This window comes from Helobdella robusta, assembly GCF_000326865.2.
Source record: "Helobdella robusta unplaced genomic scaffold HELROscaffold_53, whole genome shotgun sequence".
NCBI lineage: Eukaryota > Metazoa > Annelida > Clitellata > Rhynchobdellida > Glossiphoniidae > Helobdella > Helobdella robusta.
The window spans coordinates 894,142-916,845 of NW_008705278.1; the positions used below are offsets into that span (position 1 = coordinate 894,142).

The 22,704-nt window shown below is 33.2% G+C and overlaps 3 protein-coding genes across 3 annotated transcripts; 1 reads left to right on the forward strand and 2 right to left on the reverse strand.

Moving 5' to 3' along the window:
- Positions 1-6,790: 6,790 nt before the first annotated feature.
- On the forward strand, positions 6,791-11,914 carry HELRODRAFT_86659 (hypothetical protein; the record flags this gene model as incomplete). Its single annotated transcript, XM_009028060.1, has 11 exons — positions 6,791-6,939; positions 7,285-7,465; positions 7,669-7,833; positions 8,041-8,271; positions 8,777-8,856; positions 9,081-9,274; positions 9,874-10,055; positions 10,459-10,548; positions 10,801-10,887; positions 11,205-11,293; positions 11,659-11,914. Coding segments are annotated over 11 exons (1,704 nt in total), but the record flags the coding sequence as incomplete, so codon positions are not given.
- A 2,036-nt stretch (positions 11,915-13,950) lies between these two features.
- HELRODRAFT_179323 (hypothetical protein) lies at positions 13,951-16,455 on the reverse strand (the record flags this gene model as incomplete). The annotated part of the gene is made up of 5 exons (XM_009028164.1): positions 13,951-14,045; positions 14,133-14,259; positions 15,126-15,271; positions 15,866-15,899; positions 16,135-16,455. 5 exons carry the CDS (start codon positions 16,453-16,455, stop codon positions 13,951-13,953), a joined length of 723 nt encoding a protein of 240 aa, XP_009026412.1.
- Positions 16,456-18,708: 2,253 nt separating this feature from the next.
- HELRODRAFT_179324 (hypothetical protein) lies at positions 18,709-21,141 on the reverse strand (the record flags this gene model as incomplete). Its single annotated transcript, XM_009028165.1, has 6 exons — positions 18,709-18,803; positions 19,217-19,343; positions 19,767-19,841; positions 20,215-20,357; positions 20,723-21,009; positions 21,134-21,141. The coding sequence occupies 6 exons, from the start codon at positions 21,139-21,141 to the stop codon at positions 18,709-18,711; spliced, it is 735 nt and encodes a 244-aa protein (XP_009026413.1).
- Positions 21,142-22,704: the final 1,563 nt, after the last annotated feature.

Here is a 22,704-nt window from a genome sequence, read left to right on the forward strand (position 1 = left end):
TTGATCATTGATTTATTAATTAATTCATTCATTCATTCAACCAATTATTCAATCATTCAGTTAATCATTTATTCGATCGTTCCTTTGTTCCTTGATTTACTAATACGCTATTAAAAAATGTCTACAGAATGATGAGAGGTGGGCTGTGGTGGGCATCAGCACGTTTCAGATGGAGGTCTCATGATGATCGTTCCGATGACAATTCGAAGATAACAACAACGACGGTTTTTGAAGTATGATTTAGTTTCTTTTTTTTTATTTTTCTCATTCATTCATTCATTTTATCACTATCTTTCAAATTATTTCTCAGTTAATTTATTCATTGATTCATTCTATTCATTCATTAAATCACTGGTTGATTAATTAATTAGTTAATTTATTCATTCAACCAATCGTTCAATCATTCAGTTAATCATTTATTCGTTCGTTTCTTTGTTTCTTGATTTACCACTTCGCTAATTAATAAAAACTTGTCTACAGAATGATGAGAGGTGGGCTGTGGTGGGCGTCAGCAAGTTTCAGATGATGGTCTCACGATGATCGTTACGATGACAAATCGAAGATAATGTTAAAGGTAAATTTGTTTTTGTCTCATTGTACCTTTGAAAGTACTCGAATTTGAACAAAGATTGAGTGTTATCTCAAAAAGATAAGTTGCCTATTTTTTCCAATTGCTTGTTTTTTATTTTAGTGAATTAATTTTTTTTCAATTTATTTTTCAGTATCCAGTCAAATTCATTCCATCGATGCGTGTCAGATGATGGTCGGTGCAATGGAGGTTCGTCGGTAGTGTGTGAAGTTTCTGGAAAGTGCGCGCCTGCACATTTACATACACACACATCAATACAACACATACATACACAACACCCATTCATTCGGTGTCGTTGTTGCTATGTTTCTCTTCAACTTTATATTTTCTTTACCGTGAACCGGGCTTTAATTAATTCATAGGTAAGTTAGGGACTGAGATGAGTTAAACAATTGTAGGTAGGCTAGGGTTTAACATTAGTTAAAAAGCTTCAAGTAAAATAAAAACGCTAAATTATGTTAAATAAAATACTTGAAACATCTAAAACGAGAAATACAAATTTGTAGGTGAGTTGAGTCAATGTTTATAAGTAAGCTAGGGCCCTAAGAGTAATTTTATTATAGGTAGGTGACTGACTATTATTCTTGCGACTTCTTACTAGTTTTGTGTGATGTTTTTTCGCTTCACAACACCACACCAACAAAACAAACTACATTTCATTCTCGTCGTCGCCTTAAATTGTACCTTTTTGAACAATCTTTTTAATAATGTCTATTTATTTATTCATTAAATGTTGACTGGTTTCTAGTTTTTTTTAAATTGGTTATATAATTTTTGGATATTTCTTGATTTACTTTGTATATATGCATGTATAAATTATTTCTGTTTAGTATGTTGATTTAGTCATTATGATATGTTGTGAACTGTTTTTACTAAATGTTCATGTTACGTGGTTTATTATCCTTCGAGAACTTCTAAGGAGTGTGTATGATAATAATAATAATGGATAATAATTATTTTTATCGGTCGATATTTTGTTATATTTGTTTATTTAAAATACGAATTTAAAAAAAATTGACATTTTAAAATTTTAATTAACCGTCACTTTTCATTTTTGAATGAATTCAAATAAAAGCAACTACTGTGTTTTTCTTTCTTTACTAAAATCTCGAAATTGTTTGTAGATCTGTACGGTTAACTGTTTGTTCGAGTTTGAACAGGCCTTGCAAATTTTTTTTATTTATTTTTGTTTTTATTTTTGTTTATTTGGTTCATTCAATTTAATTGATTGATTGATCGGTTGATTGATCAGTTGGTTGATTGAATGACTGACAGACTGGCTGGCTGGCTGACCGACTGACTGATTGTTTGATTGATTTATCTCATAGTATTGTATACATGAGAAAAAATCCGATTAAGTCAACCTACGGCTTCAGTAAGCCACTGTTTTTCACCTGACAAAACCAATTTCTATATTTATACTGACAAAAATAATTGTGATATGAATATATTGATTTATTTAAAGCATTATATGTACAAAAAAGTTCTATCGTAAGAGTTCTATGAAACCCTGTAAGCCACTGCTGTAAGCCAACGTATGATTTCAGCAGCCAGTTTCTTATGAGCACCAGCAGAATGTAAAATATTCATTGAATATAATGAAGATAGTTGTTCAAATAACAATTTTGATTTATTTAGGCCGTTTATTTCATGAGCAAACCAATTTTTAACATGATCGAATAGTGTAAAAAAAAGGGTGACTATAATTCAATCCTACTAAGCCAACCTTCGGCTTCAGTAAGCCACCGGATTTCACCGGACCAAAAGCAATTTTTATATTCAAATTAACAAAAATAATTTAATAATACATAATTCTATTAATAATTATTAAAATTAAATAGAATTACTACAATGTTTTAAGCATATTAAATCAAGTAAATATTTCATTTAGCTTGCTCGTTAAAATCCATGCAATTTAGTAAGCCAACAATCCAAGCACGACAAATAGCCCGACCGATAGATCGAATTGATCAACTAGTCCTATTATTCTAGTTATATGGTTTGGAGCAAGGGAAGACATTACTGAAAATAATTAAAAGTTGAAAAAATTGAGGTTCTTTGCATATCCCTGCTTCAACCCATAAGAAGGTGTTGTATGCTGGTAAATAGGCCTCCCCTTGTTATAGATACAATATTTCCTTACACTCTATGCTTTACAAAGATAACAATAATTGAATAATAAATAATATAGCGCAATTCTACCATTCCCGCGGTTATATTATGTTGTTAGTGATGTTACGTCATTCATGTGTAGTAGGATAAGATGTTATGGAGGATGACATTAACTTGAACTTGTTACGATTTACTCTCTTTTTTTTCTCCCCCGGATGGCGTGATGGTCTAGTGGTTAAGGTTGCCTGGTGCTGTTTCGCAGTAACCGGGTTCGAATATGTCAAAAAGATTCCTGCCAATCACATGCTTCGTGTGTGATGCGTCGTTTAGCATGTATTCATTTACGATGTTTGTGCGCTTTGTTGAATCCTTTGAACTTTTGAAGAGTGTAATTGACCTTTAACCTACTCGGTACATCATTATACTCTAAATTCTAGATACTATTCACAGGAAACCACCTTATTCATTTTTATATTAACCTTCCATAAAATTCATTTCAGGTCATTTTTATATTAACCTTCCATAAAATTAACGCTTCACTCTCTATGCTTCATTCTCCCGCCCATATATATATATATATATATATGCTCCCGCCATCCACCTTTTCCATTATTTAGCAGACACTGGGAGATTCTCAGCATTCCATCGGTTTCAATTTCATCCTACGAACGTTAGTATTTATATTAGATTTACATTGTTTAATCATTTTTATATTAGTATTCATCGATGCAATGTGGTTAGATACAGATATTTTCTGTATTTATAAATTTGATTGATACCAGTAGCTCGTTTCTCAGCAACACATGGAGACATCTCGTGGTGTAGAGAATTTTTGTGTGTGATTATTCACAAAGTTGTTACTGTACGATCGTATGAACACAGTTCTTCATTGAAATAAATAAAATAAATTGATATATTTCATGATATTTTACTTTAGCATAAGCGTATTAGTTACTTTAGTTAAAAGTTAATGACTAAGTTTTTAATTTAGTAGATAGTGGTTCTATGCTATCATAGGTTTGCTTTTAATCCGTCCCAGTTAAAATTTCGCGCAAAATTTACAATTAGAATTTTGTTTTCAGAGCGATACAATGGAAGGATACAGGAAGACAAAAAATAAAAGAATTTTAATTCTGAAGTCTGAAAATATCGTGTTCACTGATCGGGTGGTCAAAGCCCTCGGCCTCTCAGCGGACAGTGAGGACACCCTGAGTGATGAGACGTACGGACCAGCTGATCGCGCTGCCGACAACTACAACGAAACCGACCACATGTACAGCAAGTGCGCCATCTGTCGGGTCCACTGCGGTTCTCTCAAGAGTTTGAATCAGCATCTGAATGGGAGGATGCATCGGTTGCATGAGTGCCTTGATATCTTCAGGACACACGAGTGAGTGATTGGGATTATTTTTTATTTTCTTTTAATAATTTCATTATTATTATTATTATCCATCAATGCAACATCATGCTAGCTATCTTTAAAATTGTATTTATTTTTTGAACATGTGTTTCAATTTGTTATCGATAGTGGGCCTGGCTAAAGTATGATGCTCTTGCATGATTTTAGTGTGTGCTGAAGTAGCTGAAATGTTGTGTCTCTGAAGCTCAAACACTGTGCATAGCCTTTGTATGCGTGTATGCATGTATGGTGGTGCAATGATGATTGATCCAAAAGTACCATATAATTGTAAGGTGATCTGAATGATTTTTGTGGTATAGAAGCATATGTTTAACAATGTAGGTTAATATGAAGTATTGAATATTTAGAAAATTAGAATAACTATCTTGCTTTATATGAGTTGGTATATCATGTCATTACCAGAGGCTTGTTGTATGGGACATCCAGTTGTATTAGAAACTATAAACTGGAGATTTAATTATCTTCAAACGTGAGCTTATTATAATTAAAAATTATAAACTTTTTTTAGGTACCATTTGAAGCAAGATAGGGCAGGGGTGAAGTTGGCTGCCAAAATAAGTACAACCAATGAGGTTTTCAATTGTGGGAAAGATGTTGATTGCAACATCTGGCTGAAAGAAGGTGACAAGACGAGGCCAGCTGTGAAATTTATTTTGGAGAACAATGGCGATGTCAACTGCTGCCTGCTAAAACATTTTGACTTGAGTTTCTCTAACAGCTTCGCCTGGACCACAAATACTAAATGGCCAGTCGTAATTGAAAAAGGTTAGAAACAAGATCAAAGTTTTTTATACTTTCAATTTACATTTATTCAACTCTTTAATGTCTCATTGGGTTTGTTCATTGCTAGGTAAGCAGATCGAATTGCAGTTTAAACTAAAATCCTCAAAAGTGGGCATTTATACATCAGTAGTTGCTTTCAAATTCGAATCACCAAACATCATATTGGTGAAGAGGATTCGACTTCAACTGTTGGATGAGAAGCTGAAAGAATTGGAGCCCACCTCCAAATATCAAAGGGCTGAAGTTTCAGTCATTGAGAAGAACTTTTCTGCTATATTTAAGGGCAGAAAATTAGAAAGGTTCATTTTATTTTCTTGAGATTCTTTTTATTTAATATGTGTTCCAACATTCTTCAAAAATTATATTTCAGTTTCGATTTTAACTGCAGCTAATTTTTGTAGTTTCAAATTTTTGTAGTTTTGATTTCAAACCGCAATTATTAAAGTAATTTTTGCTTTAAATTTTCAGTTCGGATTTGCTGAAACTGGAGTCTTGCATCGAGTTAAATGCCTACAACATGCCCAGCACATTATCCAGCTTCCTGAACAAAAAGTTTTCTGACGAAGCTCCACTAAGCCTCCCTAAGGACTTTCAGTAGGAATATGTTTCTGTCATTTCCATCTTCATTCAAATTAAAAATTTTGACTTCAAATTCAAACATTTTCAATGTTTTGATGTAAGGTACTTCATTCTTTTGAAGGTATTTCAAGAAACCCCTTGGTGAGGGCAACCATAGGGAGCGCTTCCATCTGCTGTTGTTCCTGGAGGAACACCAGTTGCAGTTGGACATCAGGAGGTATGACATGAAGGCACACACTGGACTAGAGGCTGTTGAGTGGCGCAACTACAAATTAATGGTTCGCTGCTTTTGTTTAATATCTATCAAATTTATTTTTATTTGTTTTGCTCTAGTCCAGATATCGTGGGCGCCTCTGATGCTATGCGTGGGGTGCTGCACCAAAGACATATTATTATTATAATTATTATATGAGATTTGAAATATTAAATGATTAATTTATTAAATGAGTTTTCAGAAATTCCAATATTAAATTTAAAAAAAAATGGATCTGTGGATGAAATTTTGCTCTGGCAATTTTATTCAAAGTTGGGGTTTTTGAACATTGCAGGTAGAAGGATTGGCTGAAAAGAGACCGTCAGTGCTAATTGGTGACGAGATTTGTGTATCATTCAGCGGCGAGGAGAAACAAAAAGTAAGTGTGTGTTTGTGTGTGAGTGTGTTTGTCTATTTTAAAAGTTATGACAGTGATAACATCAGCTTATCAATTTTTATCATCATTAAGTTATTATCATTGTACTGAATGTACTGTATAGTTTTTGTTTGACGAAACAATGGGAATTTAATAATGTTACGCTCAATCAACCATTGTCATCATATGATAACTTCTATATTCCAATGAAAGTCTTGTAGAATCAAATGGAAATATAAATTTGGAAATAGAATATTACAATTTTGTAACGATCATGTGATGAATTTTCAGGGAAAAGAGAATGCCCAGTATGTAGGCTACGTTCACAGCGTGGCTTGTGATTTTGTCATCATCAACATGCATTCCAGGTTTTCATTTTTTTTCATTTAATTCAATTTTTCTGAATTATTTGTAAACTTTTTTTTTTAAATTTTCATTTAAAATAATATCAATAGAAGTGTGATGGCTTAATGGTAAAGGTGTTTGCCACTGCTGATGCAGTGACTGGATTTGAATGTCAAGAGATCCTCACCTGTCACATGCTATGTGTGTGATGCACTGATTCACATGAGTTTACAATTAATGTTGGCATCTGTGCGAAACAAACAATAGAGAGGGAACTTAAAAAAAAGTTAATCTTCTGTATTATGAACTTTCTCAAAAATTTCCTCCAACTCCAGTTTTTGTGAAAAGTGGGTCAAAGGCATGAAGCTTGACATTAGGTTCACTTTTAACCGGTTGTCTCACAGACTCCAACATCGATCCGTTGATCTGGCGCTAGAACATTCCCTGACCCATTTTTACCTCTTCCCCCAATACACTGACACGTAAGTGAAGTGATCTTTTTTTTTATCAAAACCTTGACGTTTTGCATTTTCATTAATTTGTTAAACTTCAATATGCTATGTTCATTTTATGATTTATTTTTTGTTAAATTAAAAATATATGCATTTTATTTTGTTAAATATGTCTGGCTATTGATGTAGTGAGTTGCTCTGTAGTTACTCGAACATATTTTCAAACTCAAATTCATCAATTTTTTTTACATGTAGCTCTAGAAAATTATCACGCTGCTATTATTATTATATTATACGATGGATGCTGCAATTAACTGACTGAATCTAATTTCAAATTAAAATTAAATTAAATTTTTAAAATTACTTCCCCTGCAGCGATCCAAACGCTGAGTACACGAAGATCCAGCAGTTTTATAACAGAAACATAGGCAACAATGAGCAGCAGATGCTAGCCATCAACAACATCGTAAACAACACATCGCAGGACATGCCATTCGTAATTTTTGGACCGCCAGGTACTGGCAAGACGAGCACCATCGTGGAGGCCATTGTACAGGTGAGCGCTTTTTACTGAGTTAGCTGCTGTAATTTTTGTTTCCTTTGCTGGCATTTCGTTTGAAATTCTGCTTCAAACTTTTCTGTGAGTTTGTTTAGAATTTGACATAGCCATCATAATCTTGCTGTAGAAAAGTATGTTTATCATTAAATTACTCTATATAGCGATTCGCCACAAACCATTTGTTAAATAATCCGTCATAGATCTACAATAGAGATAGGACGTCCAACATTTTGGCATGCACCCCATCCAATCGCTCGTGTGACCTCCTCGTTGAAAGGATGCTGGTCTTTGGAGTGAAACCCAAGGATGTCTTTAGGATGTATGCCGCTTCGTACAACATTGCACAGATTCCAGCTCCCATTAAAGTTATTAAATTTTTTTTTTCAAAGAAACTTGAATAACTGATGTCTTTAATTTAAAATAAGCTTTGATTTTCTTGAGAATGATTAATATTTAAATTCAATTCAATAGTATGCATTTGCAGACCTACTTTTAACATTTTTATGATTATTTAATTATGATTATTTAACATCATTTTATTAGAAACTTTTATAATTTCTGATCAAATTCAGAATTGTAGCAATGCGGCTGGCAACTTCATTTTCATGCCAGCAAAGGAGCAACTCCAGTCAAATTATCGCATCATTGTATGCACTCTAGCCACGAGCGGTCGACTCGTTACTGCCAATTTGAAGTCGGGGCACTTCAGTTACGTATTCATCGATGAAATCGGCCAGGCCACTGAACCAGAGGCCCTCATTCCTCTGGCTGGTATCTGCGAACCTGATGTTGCAGATGTACATGTTAGTTACTTGCACTGAGTATTTAAGATAATCGATTTATTTTATTATTTTAATTGGTTTTTTTTTTATTCGTTTGTTCCAAATCCAAAATGGCAAATTACAAAAAAGGTATGAAAATGTGGATCTATGGAGGCCGAATAAGACATCAAAGTGTTGTAAAAGCCACTGCAAAAAAACAAAAAATCAATTTTACAATTCTATGAGAATAATTACAAAGTGTCATATTTAAATAATACGTTGTGTTGAAATCCAAACATACACCATTATATTAGAGTAAAGCAAGAGCGTGAACATCATTTTACATTAAACATTTATGATGATGGTGTCTGGTGTATTTTTTAAACTTTCTTCAACTGAAATGAGTTCAATTGCTGGGCTGTTTGCTATTTGCTTCTTAACCATCTTACAATTGAAAATATTATATCTGTTCATTCTCATTTCAATAATATTTCATTGTCTAGAAATTGAAATTAAGCTTAAAATTTATTAATCTGATGGGATGAAGGTCGTAATAGCTGGTGATCCAAAGCAGCTGGGTCCTGTTCTTAGGTCAACAACAGCCATCAAGTTCGGATTAGGTAGTTCGTTTTTGGTGCTTTTAAAAATTATATAAAATTATTATATAATTATAAAATTAAAATAAATTTCTCATATAAAAATTCAAAACATCTAAATTTTTGACGTCATTTCATCACCTATCCTTCAGGGATGTCGCTCCTGGAACGGTATATGAACGACTTTAAAATCTACAAAAAGGTCTCCGACGATGCAGAATCTGGTAGTAGTGGCGGCAGTGAAAGTAGCAGCAGCAACTGCAACGAACAACTACGCCAACATTCTCATTACGACAACAATTACATCGTGAAACTGCTCAACAACTATAGGTGCCATCCCTCGCTCCTCCAGGTCTCAAACGAGTTATTTTATGATAATGAGCTCATCCCATCGGCCGATCCAGTCTTCGTTGGCCAGTATCTAAGATGGGACAAACTGCCGAATCCTGGTTTGATTTGTTTTAAAATTTGTTTGCTGTGCACTGCATGTACTCTCTATTGTAATGACTCTTCAGTGGAGCCTTTTCATTTGATACTTTCATGGAGATCAGGCTATTGACATTTTAAATTAGTAAAGTTATTTAGAAGAACTTTTTTTTTTAGAATAGCAACAGTTGTATCTCTTATTGAAATCGTTCTAGATTAAGAACTATTATCTCAAATTAGATCATTAAATCAGTGTATGTATGTAGAACTAGTCTTAGTTCAAATTAACTGGTGTTTGATGTAGAGATAGTTGTTTCGCATATGTGAGATGACCATTAGATATATGATGACTATATGATGTAAAATGACTATAATGACCATCTGATATATGATACCATTTGATATATAATGTCATCTGATACATGATACCATTTGATATATGATACCATCTAATATAATGATTATCTGATACATGATACCATCTGATATATAATGAACATCTGATATATGACATCATCTGATATATAATGATCATCTGATACATGATACCATCTGATACATGATACCATCTGATATATGATACCATCTGATGCATGATACCATCTGATATATTCCACAACAGCCATGCCTTTGATCTTCCACGGCGTGAGAGGTAAGGATGAGCGTGAGAGTTCCAGCCCATCATTTTTCAACATTCAGGAAATAGTCCAAGTCAAGTTCTATGTTGACGAACTGATGACGAGCTCGCTGAGGGTCAGCTGCCAAGATATTGGCATCATCACGCCGTACAGAAAACAGGTTATTGTCGGTTTCATTTTCATCGCATTTCATTTGATTTGCAGACGTAAGTGGCGTTTGTGTAGGTAAAAGGTTAATAATACTCATAATCTGAAACGCAACTATGGGTTGATGTAATTAAGTAAATGATGTAACTTAACTGATATCTTTCTTAGTGGAGTTGTTAAAATTGCATCTAATTTTTTTTACAATTATTATTTAATAATTTATTTACAATTATTATTTAATAATTTTATCTGAACTTCAAACTGTTCGTACCTCATGAGTTTCAAAACATTCATCATCCATAAATACATTGCAAAAAATAACTCCACTAAACTAAAGAGTTGAGGAAATGTTGATACAAATTGTGACAAATAACTCTACTAAGCTGAACAAAGAGCTAATGAGATATTAATACAAATTGCAGGTGCATAAGTTGAAACAGGCTCTGAGGGGATCGCGCTATAAAGACATCACCGTGGCATCAGTTGAGGAGTACCAAGGCAGGGAGAAAAAGGTTTGCTAATGACAAATGATAGTATCATTAAAGATACTTTCGTAATCGTGTGTGGCGTAATGGTTGAGGTGTCTAGCATTGCTGTTGCTGTGGATGGGTTTGAATGCAGTAAGATTCTCGCCTATAACAGGCGATCTGTCTGTTGTGTTGATCATTTACGTGTGTTTACCTATGTCTGTTGTTGAGTGTTGGTGATACCATTAAGATATATCCAAGATATCAAGATTGTAATGAAACAACTGCTCCCTAAAGGTAATCATAATCAGTACCGTTAGAAGTACGAAACATTTCATGCTGTACGACGCTAAGTTCAACGTTGGCTTCTTGAAGAACCCAAAGGTTTGGTGTTTGTACTTTTTTCTGCTTCCATCTTTTCGTAATATGTGTGTGTGTGTTTTTTTTTTGTGTGCACACGTGTGTACTTAATCTTGACAATTTTACTGAATCCACAAATCCATCTACACACATATATCCATCTACACACATATCCACACACATCCATCCACACACACATCCACACACATTCATCTACACATCCATTTACACACACATCCACACACGTCCATCTACACACACATCCATCTACACACACATCCATCCACTCATCCATTTACACACATCCACACATCCATCCACACACACATCCACACTGTCAGAGGTTCAATGTGGCCATAACGAGGTGTCAGTGCTTGTTGATAGTCATTGGAGATCCTCACCTTCTGACCGCTGATCCGTGCTGGAGGAAGTAAGAGAGGGATTGTTTGGAGACTGGAATGAATTGTGTATATATTACATTCATTGTATAAACGTGATTTTAAATGAAGCAGTGATCAGACTGAGTAAATTTTTAAAACTTTCTCTTTAGTCGGTTCTGAGGGGTTCATATCTGGTGAATTTTTTGTTGCTAAATTTAGTTTGGTTTCGTTTTGAGTCTTGCGGGTACATTTATGCTCATACAATTACTGTTACTAATTTATCTGTCGATCCAATTATAATTATAAATCCTCATTTATTGGATTCATTCATAAGTCATAACTTGTTTCAGCAGCATGTTTTATAATAGAATGCGTAATATTAATCAAAAACTCTTAACAATTTGTATAATTCCAGATTGCTGATGTACTGCGTAACGAACAACTGCTACGTTGGCACTCCGTTCAAACTGAACGAGAACGAAGAACTTTCTGATGAGACTGACATACTGGATACTCAGCTGGATGCAAGTCCAATCCAAAACATAAATGACGCTGATGGTGTTGTTGGCATCAAAGAAAACAAAGACTCCAATGTGGATGACACGATTTTAAACCTCAATGACATGTGCCAGCTGTTCAAAGAAATGCAGCTAGAACAATTAGCTTCTTAACTTTTTAACTATTCATTTCTATCTTTTCACTTGAATATTGCTTCTACTTTTAAATATTTTTTGTCAGGTTTTATGATATACATATACATACACTATTTTAAAATTTATGTAATGTTTTGGTAATGTAATTGTATTCACCATTGTAGATGGAATGTGTCTGTGTAATCATGTTTTGTTAAGTGTAATTATGTTTAGTTAATTGAATTTGTCATAGTAATCGTGATTGAAGATGAGTCATACTTTGCCCGTTGTTACAGTTTATGTTTAATATATAATGTTTTCTTAAATAAATTTACGAATTTATTTATCAAAATCAGTTCGTTTTTAACATGCTTTTTTGGTGTATATGTGTGTGTGTGTGTGTGGTGTGTGTGTGTGTGTGTGTATGTGTCCCTAAGGGTCCAACACGTATATGCATTCCATTTTTCAAATATAAGTGTCTGGAAATTATTTTTCCGTCTCATTCATGTCTGTTGTGCTTTTTTAAAATCATACTTAATAAATATATTAAAAATGTATCAGTGGTCTTTGTTTGATTATCACCATATACGTCCAGTTCATGGTTATATAGCGGTCAGTCGGTTTACAAATTGATGATCAATTTATTTGGTCACTTTTAGTTATTTCGTTTAAATAATGATAATAGCCTTGTGGATTTTATGATGACGACCTGCTTTTTAATTTTTTTACAGTTACGTTCATTGTTAACGAACGCTCATTTTATGTATTTATTGTATATGCGCACAATGTACACACATACAATACACAATGTACACTGTAAATTATGTGCGTGCCTATTGTATATACATGTGTGTGTGTGTGTGTGTGTGTGTGTGTGTGTGTGTGTGTGTGTGTGTGTGTGTGTGTACGTACGTACGTACGTTGTTTTTCTACTTCAATTTTTTGTACCATTCATTTTTGTATATAAATGAATTTATTTTTCCATTATAAATATATTCATAGACATATATAGATACAATTATACTAACCATACGCACATATCCATTTGCTGTGTCTTGCGTGTCGGAATGCGACTGTTGAATTTATACCTTGAATGCATGCAAAAGCTACGACATGCGGCTTTTTTTTTGTACTTTAGCTGAGTTTGAAGATTGTTTCATTGAGGAATATAATAACGATGCTATTTATAATAATTATCATGTAATGTAATTCTCATTTATAATATTTATAATGTAATAATGATATAATATTAATTCTCGTTACAATATAGTTTTTTTGGTTACTAAATTTGTTATGACATCATGTTTAGGATCATTTTTATTGTATCAACATTGAAAAATTAAGTATTTTGTTTCGGATATGTTCTTTTTTTGGACCTAACGTGTGTTTTGCATGTAGATGGTTAATCAATGAACCTTTCCTGCATTGTTTTAATTGAAGCCTGATCAACTTAATTATTTTATGGTATCATTTATGTCATTCAATGCTGTTGATGAAGGTAGCTTTTGATGAAGGATATTAAAAGAATGAAAACTTGGAAAAGAAATTTTTATATTTTTGTAGCAACCAGAGTAGTTTTAGTAGTAGTAGCAGCAGTAGTACTAGCAGCAGTAGTAGTAGTAGTAATAGCAGCAGTAGTAGTAGCAGCAGTAGTAATAGCAGCAGTAGTTGTATTGGTGTTGTAGCCTATTTTTAAGCAAGATAAATTGCTAAAATTTCACCAAATATATATAAGCAATAATAATTAAATACGTTTTGCTGCGACACGAAGGTGTAAAAATACGGTATCAAATTTAAAGTGAACTATGAACTATAGTTCTGAGTAAACTATAAAGTGAATTGACTAACGGGCACATGATTGAATACTGCTTATTTCTACATTAAACTGAAAATATAAATAATAAATATCGCACCTCCATGCGATCAAATGTTATTATTAATAAATCAAAGTTATTACTAACTATTTTAACTAGAACTACAATTATAACTACTTTATTAATGTCAACTTCATTGTTATAACAGCGAGGAATTTCGTCACTTAACAGTTAAGATGTAACGATCATAAAATTCCAGACCTAGACCATGAAACCGGTTAGACGGTTGCACAAACACTGCGGACCACACGAGCAGTTCTGGTTGCAGTTCAATCCGTACATGCCAATATCGCAAACTGCATGTATAGCAGACAATTCACTTTAGTAGGTTAGTTCAATTTAGTAAGTTAAGAAATAAAGTTGCGAATCAAAGTAAGCGATACCGGAGTAGACGCTGTTGAAGAAGTAGCCACCGCATTTTTCAACAGGCGATCCTCCGCACGGATACGTGCATCCTGCTCCAACTCCATAACGCCCGTACGTGTCGGAACAGAAGTTATCAGAGCCATACTGAGTGTACAATTGATATCATTCATACAAGTACCACCGCCAGACTTCATTTGGCGACAACAAAGACTTCGAAACATTCGACCTTATCGTGCGGATGTGGATAACAGTGCATGCATGCTTTCAGCCAGCATATATTCAGTCAAGTATTGTCGTTAAACGACAGGACAAAAACATGCTCGTCCTTTGATAGAAGCATTCAATTATGATGAATATGAAGAAAAATAAAAACTTTACAATGTCTTTTCTAAACATCATAATCATCAAAAACATCACATTAACAAACAATACCGCAAATTTGCACATAGCAGCAATATCAATAACATTTTCAGGCGAGCCAGCAGCATGCATCGAGCAGGAAATTTCACATGTATAATTAATTAGCTTTTGAAATTGAAATAGGCGAGTTTTACCATTGTAGATTTATGGACGTTGCTGGCTAAAATTAAATTAACACAAATTTTAAGTAAAATTTGTCGCATAAAGTTTCTCCAATTGTTTTGTGACTTAAAAATTGCGCTTTTTGTTATTTGCGAATTACCATCTACAATGATTTCTGTCATGGAAAGCTTTTTTCAAAGTTTTCCAGCCACATTTCCGACCTTGAACAATTGGATGGGAATGAGTGTGTATAAATTTAACATAAGATACAAAATTTTTTTTAAACAGTGCATTACATGGTACTATCAGAACAACCGAAACGTAAATATACCAAATTAAGTACATAAGAATGACAAAAACCGTCAATCAGTACAAAACATTGAAGAATGAAATACAGCAGATAAATCTATTTCAATTTCTTATTAAAAATGTAGAAAAAAATTTTTTTAATGAAAAAATTCAATTTATTTATCAGCTAGTAACTAAACCTGCAATCCGATGAAAGTGTAGTTCATGATCCGGCATTTGTTCCATCCCGTCTGAATCGTTAGGTCGTAGACCCGTGTCTCCCAGTATGGCATATCTTTCGGAGAATATATGTCCTTGTAACAACCGAGATATCTCGACGACCATTCTTCAAATATTAATTTCAAATTAATAATATTATTATAATCACGGGAATGATCGAATTGCGCTATATAATTAATTATTGTTATCTTGTTATATCTGTTATTTTTGATATTCGTCATTGGTCGTAAACCATAGAATCTTTTCATACCGTAGAGGATTGTAAAAATCTATTGTAGAGGCTACGTAAGGAGGGGTTGCGAATAGCGAGATCTCTAGAAAGGTTTGAAGCGAAGTCGTGAATGTGATTTATGTAGCTACCCGGATTAATTAAATGTTTCTGTTACTGTTGGCCTTCAAATAAACGTTCAACAAAGTTTGCGTTTGAAGCAGTTGTGTTCATCTATCGGAAATCTTGATCATACGGAATAACGAACACTTGACGATCGTTGGAAGCTACAACAGTGGCGTAGGAAATATGGAGATCATTGAAGTCATAACACCGAAAAATATCCCGCAAATTTTCCTGCAAATACCCGCGGAAAATCTGCGGGATGGAAACTAAAGTTGGAAGGAAACCTGCTCGTTAGTCTGTATTAAATTATAACTATAATATGAGACATTACATTTTAATCTTTAATGCTATAATAAAAAAAATTACCATTGTTGAGAGGTTCATTACCAGATGTACGTTTCTGAAAAATTCAATTGAAGATAAAACATTGTTTAAACGTTTTAAATACTACATAAAAGCTCCGACAACAACGCTAGTTTAAAGCCAAAAAAGTTTAAAGCTATTTTGGTGTTATCCGAACTGCCAGACACTATGCTCCATTCAAACAAACACCTCAGTCCCACTTAGAATTGAGAATACAGAAACAGGCATGCCTCGTTTTGTGTCATTTTATTTGAAAAAAAAAATGAAATAACCTGAAATGAGATGCACAGATCAGACGAGAGATACCCTGTTTTGAAGGTGGTCTTTTTCGTGAAGAACTGGCAAGTCCTGTTGTCGTAGTGGTAGTTGCATCTGCTGCAACCTGCCGCTGCCGAACACTTGATGACACATTTCAGGTAAGACGAACAAGTGTGTTGCACATCTACAACTTCAACGGCACATGACTTCAGTCCGAACGAGTTGTAAACTGCAAAAAATGAATTGGAAACAATTGTCAAATTTGTCTGGGCGCATTTTAGCGTCAAAAAACTTAGGATGAAAAGTAGAAATTCAAAATAATATAAGAATGCCATTTTTAAATTAGGTACTGAAAACACTAAATTCTCGTTAAAAGAAGAGACACTTTATACAAAGTGCCTAACTAGAAAATGAAAAATTGTTTTCATACATTTTGTCATCGATTGGCGCAAATATAAAATGCAGGTTGTATAAAAGTGAATACGTTTAGCCGCACGCAAGCATTGCCGAGACACGCAACAGCGTAATTATTTTTCAAATTTATTTGTGGTTAGAATAATTAAATAAATAATATATCTCTATTTTATTACACGCACACACACACACGCACACGCACGCACACACACTCACGATGAATTAATTTTTTTAAATGTTTTTCCGGACCAATGCATTTTATAATACTTTTATTTTTCACTAATTGTCTCGAAACTTATTTTCATCCCTTCCTGTTTGTGTAAATACATATATGGTTCTAAAATTTTTGTTGTAACTTTTAGTCCGTGAAATTTTTTTATCTAAACTTTTTACAAAAATCGCACGTGTGCACGCGCATTTAGAAATTCGCGCGGCATATCTCTAGATACAGTGTTCGTAATACACCCATTGAATGGCTGGATGAACGCCTGCTACAAAAATTAAATAAATAATGATGATAATTTTTATGATGATGTGGATGTTGAACATGAATGTTATGAGTTAAATGATTATGGTGATTGTATACCGATATGTAAGTAATGTATCTATTTATGTATAGATATGCATATATAGGATGTACGTGTATATTTGTGTATCAAATTCAATACCGACAAACAAATTGTACACCAGCACCGATATTTCCTAGAACTAATGAATCACTTCAACGACAATATACAAGATATTTAATGGATGAATGCACGCTAATGGCATTTAATTCAGTTTTAATTGAAATTTAAAGTTAGATTTAAGTGACGTTGATACTTGGGCGACTGGCTAGCAACAATAGCGTCTAATTTTTCTCATCTCTGTGCACATAACGTCTATCGTATTATATCTTACAGAAACACAACCAGACCAATTAATTACTGCACTGCATTTCGGTTAAAAATGTTTTATATTTCATTTTTAGATGTGATTTTCAAAAAATTTATTACAAAAATATCAAACCAGGAATAAACTTAGAAATGAATTAAATTAATATTTTTTTTTCATAAATTGCAATATTTTTCCATAGGTACCCCTACATTGTAAAGTGGTATAATAAAACCGACCTAACTGTACCTTACAGTAGCTGAAACAGGTGAGGGGGCGGTGCGGGACTGCATCACCCCTACCAGACCATGAAAAAAAAATGACAAAAATTCTGTGAAAATCGGCAAAAAAGCTTCACGTATTTGTGAATTTTGAAAAATCATTCTTCACCACTGACTGATTACTAACAAATTTTTACTGTAAAGCGCTCATATATATAAATTATAACTAATTATAATTAATTAAAATCATTCATAATTAATATATAAATAATATGTATGGAAGTTCTTTGTTATGTTCTAGGTGCAATACAATGCCAACGATACAATGCCATCTAGGTTAGAAAATATTCATTCAATGTTGGGTTTTGAAATCGATCTCTGTGTACAGCACGCACATACAACATTGATTCTTTCGTCGCTTTTTTTAAATTCATTTATCAATCATGGCTGAAGACTTTGCGCTTTTGTCTCAACGAAATTATTTTTTATCGTTTTACTGATTCCAAAAAATGATCCTAAAAATAAAAATTTTTTTTACTAGGCTAATAATTCTATAAAATTTTATTTTTTTTTGCACCGACTGACTGATTGACACGTGCGACTTTGTGAAAATAGTTTTAAAAACTGGAATCAAACCATTTCAAAGTTTTTGTTCAGTTGCTGGTAGGTTTAAAAGCTTTTTCAAAATTGTCAACTGTTACAAAACCCAGAAATATCTGAAATGACATGATATATCGATAAATATCTGAATATAACATCCCGAATTTTTTTTACAATAGGAGCGGAGCGGCTCTGTCTTACTCTCTGTCAAAAAATTCAAGAATGAATTGTGTTTTCAGAGTAACATTTTAGGATTTTAAATAAGAAATTTGAGACAATTTATGATAAATTACCTCATACGATCATTTAATTTCACTATTTTTAATATTCTAGAACATTTCATTCGATAAAAACTCATGAAACGTGTTTAAAAATTGATCAAATTACTTACTATGTACTACTTCAAAAATTGTTTTTTTTTGAAACATTCAAATGTTGATGAAAAAATAATGTAAATGTTGTTTTTCCACACATCCTGATTTAAATGGCCACACCAGTGAAGCGATGGCACACACACTGGGCCCCACAAGAACATCTCAGGTCGCACTTCAATCCGTACATTCCTTTGTCGCAGACTGATAAAAAAGAATTACTTTGAATTGGAATAGAACTCAGTAAATTCTAGCTGAATGGTGGCGGAATGGTGTAGTGGTAAAGGTGCCTGGCACTGATGTCACAGTGAATGCTGAATGGATACGAATGCAAATAGATCCCCAACTATGAAATGCAAAGTTTGACGCGTTCGTTCACAAGCAGTGCGAGTTTATAAGGAGAATTGTTTGACAAATGTTGATCACGGAAATATTACTCTTAAATAAAATTATGCATGTTTGAATAAATCCTTTCTGGAGATTGTGTGGTTTACATTTTATATGTATTTGAAGCATAATTTAATTTTTAGTTTAAATAAAAGTTAGTATTCTTATTAGTGATAATGAAGATTACTTTATAAACGTTAAAAAATTGAAGATGCCAAAAAATATCCCACCCGTATAAACGCTGTTGAAGTTAGCTCCTCCGCAGATTTCGTTGGGATTCCCATCACAGGGACTGTTACATCCCGTTCCAACTCCGTACAATCCGTAAGAATCCGAACAGTAACATTCATTTTTGAACTGAAACGTCAATCAGTTGTACTTATAATCAGTTCGTACTTATAATCAGTTCTAGATTTATTTATGATAATGTGGAAATGTTTATGATCTTGAAATTTTAATTAAGTTGTTCGTGTAATTAATCAGGTTTTGGTGATGTTTTTATTAGGGTCGCCCAGATAGAAGGGAGGAGAGCAAAAGAATCAGATTTCCGCGGGCCACAAAGATTTGGGAGCTGTCGGATTGCAAATCCCAATGATTAAAACTAACAATCTTCAATAATAACTGTAAACACCGTGAGCTAACGAAGTGATTTGTGCGGGCTATATAAGAAACTGCGATAAACATTCTGATAGGTATTCGGGTTGCTGATGAGTCCCCGGTAGGGACGAAACACGTGTCCGGCCTATCCAAATGAATACTTTTCTCTTCTTCTTCTCACACCCGCTCACTGCTCTTCCTGGTTTGTTGTTCCCATACATGAGCCCAACCGCAACAGAGCCACGAAGATCGGGCGGGCTACATGTGAGGTTAATTAATTAACTATTAATAATAAAACGTTCGACGGGGCTTTTAGGTTCATAGACTTAGTTCCGTCTTTTGCTACGAGGCACGAAAGTTTTCTAGGCGACATTGTTTTTTAAACTGAAATATTAGTGATTTGTTCATATAATAAGTCTTTAATGATGTGTTTTTACGAATTAATCTCTGCTAATAATCGCCGTAGTTATAAAACCGTAGTACAATTTTTATGAAAGAAAATTTTATAAATGATTAAACTATTAAGACTTCTCATTAGAATTGTTATGATTTGATTTGTTAGAAATTACAAATTAAAATAAATTTTTTAGTTCAGTTTAAGTGGATGCATGAAAAGAAAACCAAGATAAACCTGAACTCCAGCAATTGTTTTGCCGTAATTGCGACAGTTATCACTGCAGAAGGATGGAGTCATTAAGAAGCTGTAGGTGCGATAAACTAGATCCCTGATGGTCTGATCATCTTTGTAACAGTTTATGTATCTGGAGGAAATTTCTACAACGTAGACAAAAAAATAAAATGTGTTATGTTTATGTCTTTATACAAGCACGAAGTTAATTCATAGTAGAACATATATACAAATAATCGCATTCCATACACGAGGGTGATTTGTATTTCAAAACATCGTGAAAAATTAAAAGGATTCAATTCACCGCTGTGAGACATCTGGCTGCCTGATCTCTATTTTTGTAAAAATTTAAATTTTTTTAAATTTACTCAAGTTTAATTGCAATTTTAAAGATCTAACTTATTTGAGTAACATTCGTGAAATATTGTTAAAAGTTTTGAGTTTCTACCGAAACTTTTACTGAAAACATATTCTGGTATGGCCAGCCTAACCTCGAAGTACACGCACATACCAGAGGCATCATGCTTTATGGCCACACTGCCTCTGCTTCTAAACATCTGACAGACTCTGGTATCTCGTTGGTAGTTGCATCCGATAACGTCATTCATTGACGTACAGGCTGACAGACATTTGAGTAAGGAGTCATAGGAATAGACATGCTGCAGATCTCCGAGGTCAGTCGCGCATGACTTCAAACCGAACGAATTCAGGACTGGTAAGAACTTCGATTCGACGATCTCAACCACGATTATCAGACAAACTTTGAATGGCGTAGACAGTTTCTTAAAGAACATCATTCTAAAAATATTAAAACAATTTACGATAATAATGCTGGATTTAAAATGAACTAAATCTACTTATTTAATTATATTAATACTTTCAATATTAAACACAACCTCATTAGCAAATGACGAGTCCAAACCTGTCCATTTTGTGCGTCTGCGGACTATATTTGAAATAATCACGCAAACAAGATAACAGCATGAATATAACAAAAAATTGGAGATTTGTGTTCTTTAATCAGAAAAAAGCATACCTGCATTTATTTTTTTCTCAAAAGATACAAAGGAAAAGGCAGGTAGAAAGATGTGGTAGGTTTAAGGTTACACGAGAGGTTGCGTGCCTATAAACATTTATCTCACAAAATCGTTCTGACGATTATATTAAATAATCTTTCGTAAAAAATCATTTTTTGTCAGAATAACATGAATGACCAATACTTGATGCATTTGTTTGTTGTATGTTGAAAGGACTTCCATGTCCAAGTACAAATAAATTATTCTTTTTTTATATATTAGTCTAATTAATATCTTGAAAATTTTGAAAAGTTCTAGAAGAACAAAAACATTTTTTAAATGTTTCGACATGGTCTTAGGAGGTACCTAACATTAAACAAAATCAAGAGCTGCTACTGAGGTAGCAAAAAATGTCGATTTGTTAATAATTTCTAGTTTATCATATTGTATGATCAATGTTCTCAATTTAAACATAGTTAGGTTTTTTAGATTTTCGAAAGAAATGTTTCTGGCTAACAGCTCAGATAGATACAGCGCTAACATTATTTAATAAATAAGTATTTCATCAAAGAATTATGATACCGTCTTATTACAATTGTAATTTCATAAAAAAACATCTCCAATGAAAATATCTGGAAGGAAAACATTTGAAACGTCTTTTTGAAAAGTAGTTTGACATGTTTAAATAAAACGTTGTTTAACGCCAATTTTAAACCAAAGCAGCAAAAAAGTTGTCAGATCGTATTCGCAGAGGACACGCGAGGTTTGTCACACGGCAGATCATCCCAACCCATGTACCCATTCATCATCCCGACCTATGTACCCATTCAGATAACTTTACACGCAGTTGTCCATCCACACCGTTCGCCATGGAGTTCGTTTTGCCAGCGTGCCAGCCATTGGAGCTCTGTATGATAGTGTATACATCTTTTTGTAATGAAGATTTTAAATTTGACAAAAAAATGATTTCTCAAATTTAAAAATGAAATAGCTATACAAATGCATTGTAATGAAATGGCTTACAATTTTTACTAAAATTAATTGAATTTAAGAAAATTTAAAAGGATTAATAAACAAGTGTGGTTAGAACTTGGATAGGAATTCCAGAGAAAAAATGAATCCTGATCCTATTAAAAAAGAATCCCACTCGTATAAAATGAAAATCCCATGACTACGCTACACATCGGATAGCCTGAAATCGTTGCAGAAAGCCATGGATATTTTTATTACGATTTTAAATTTTTAAAAACAGAAAATAAAAAATAACCTGGCGTTGTAAAGTTTTCTATAATTATGTAGTTCTTGACAATAACAGTCGAAGATTCGAGTATTAATAATATAAATACAATAATTTGAATGAATTCATTTTGAAGAATTTCATCACAAACTTGTTCTTAAAATTTAAAACTTATTGTAATTACTGAAGACAAAGTCGTAAGAAACAAAAATTCTTTAAAATATAGTCAGATAAATTAAT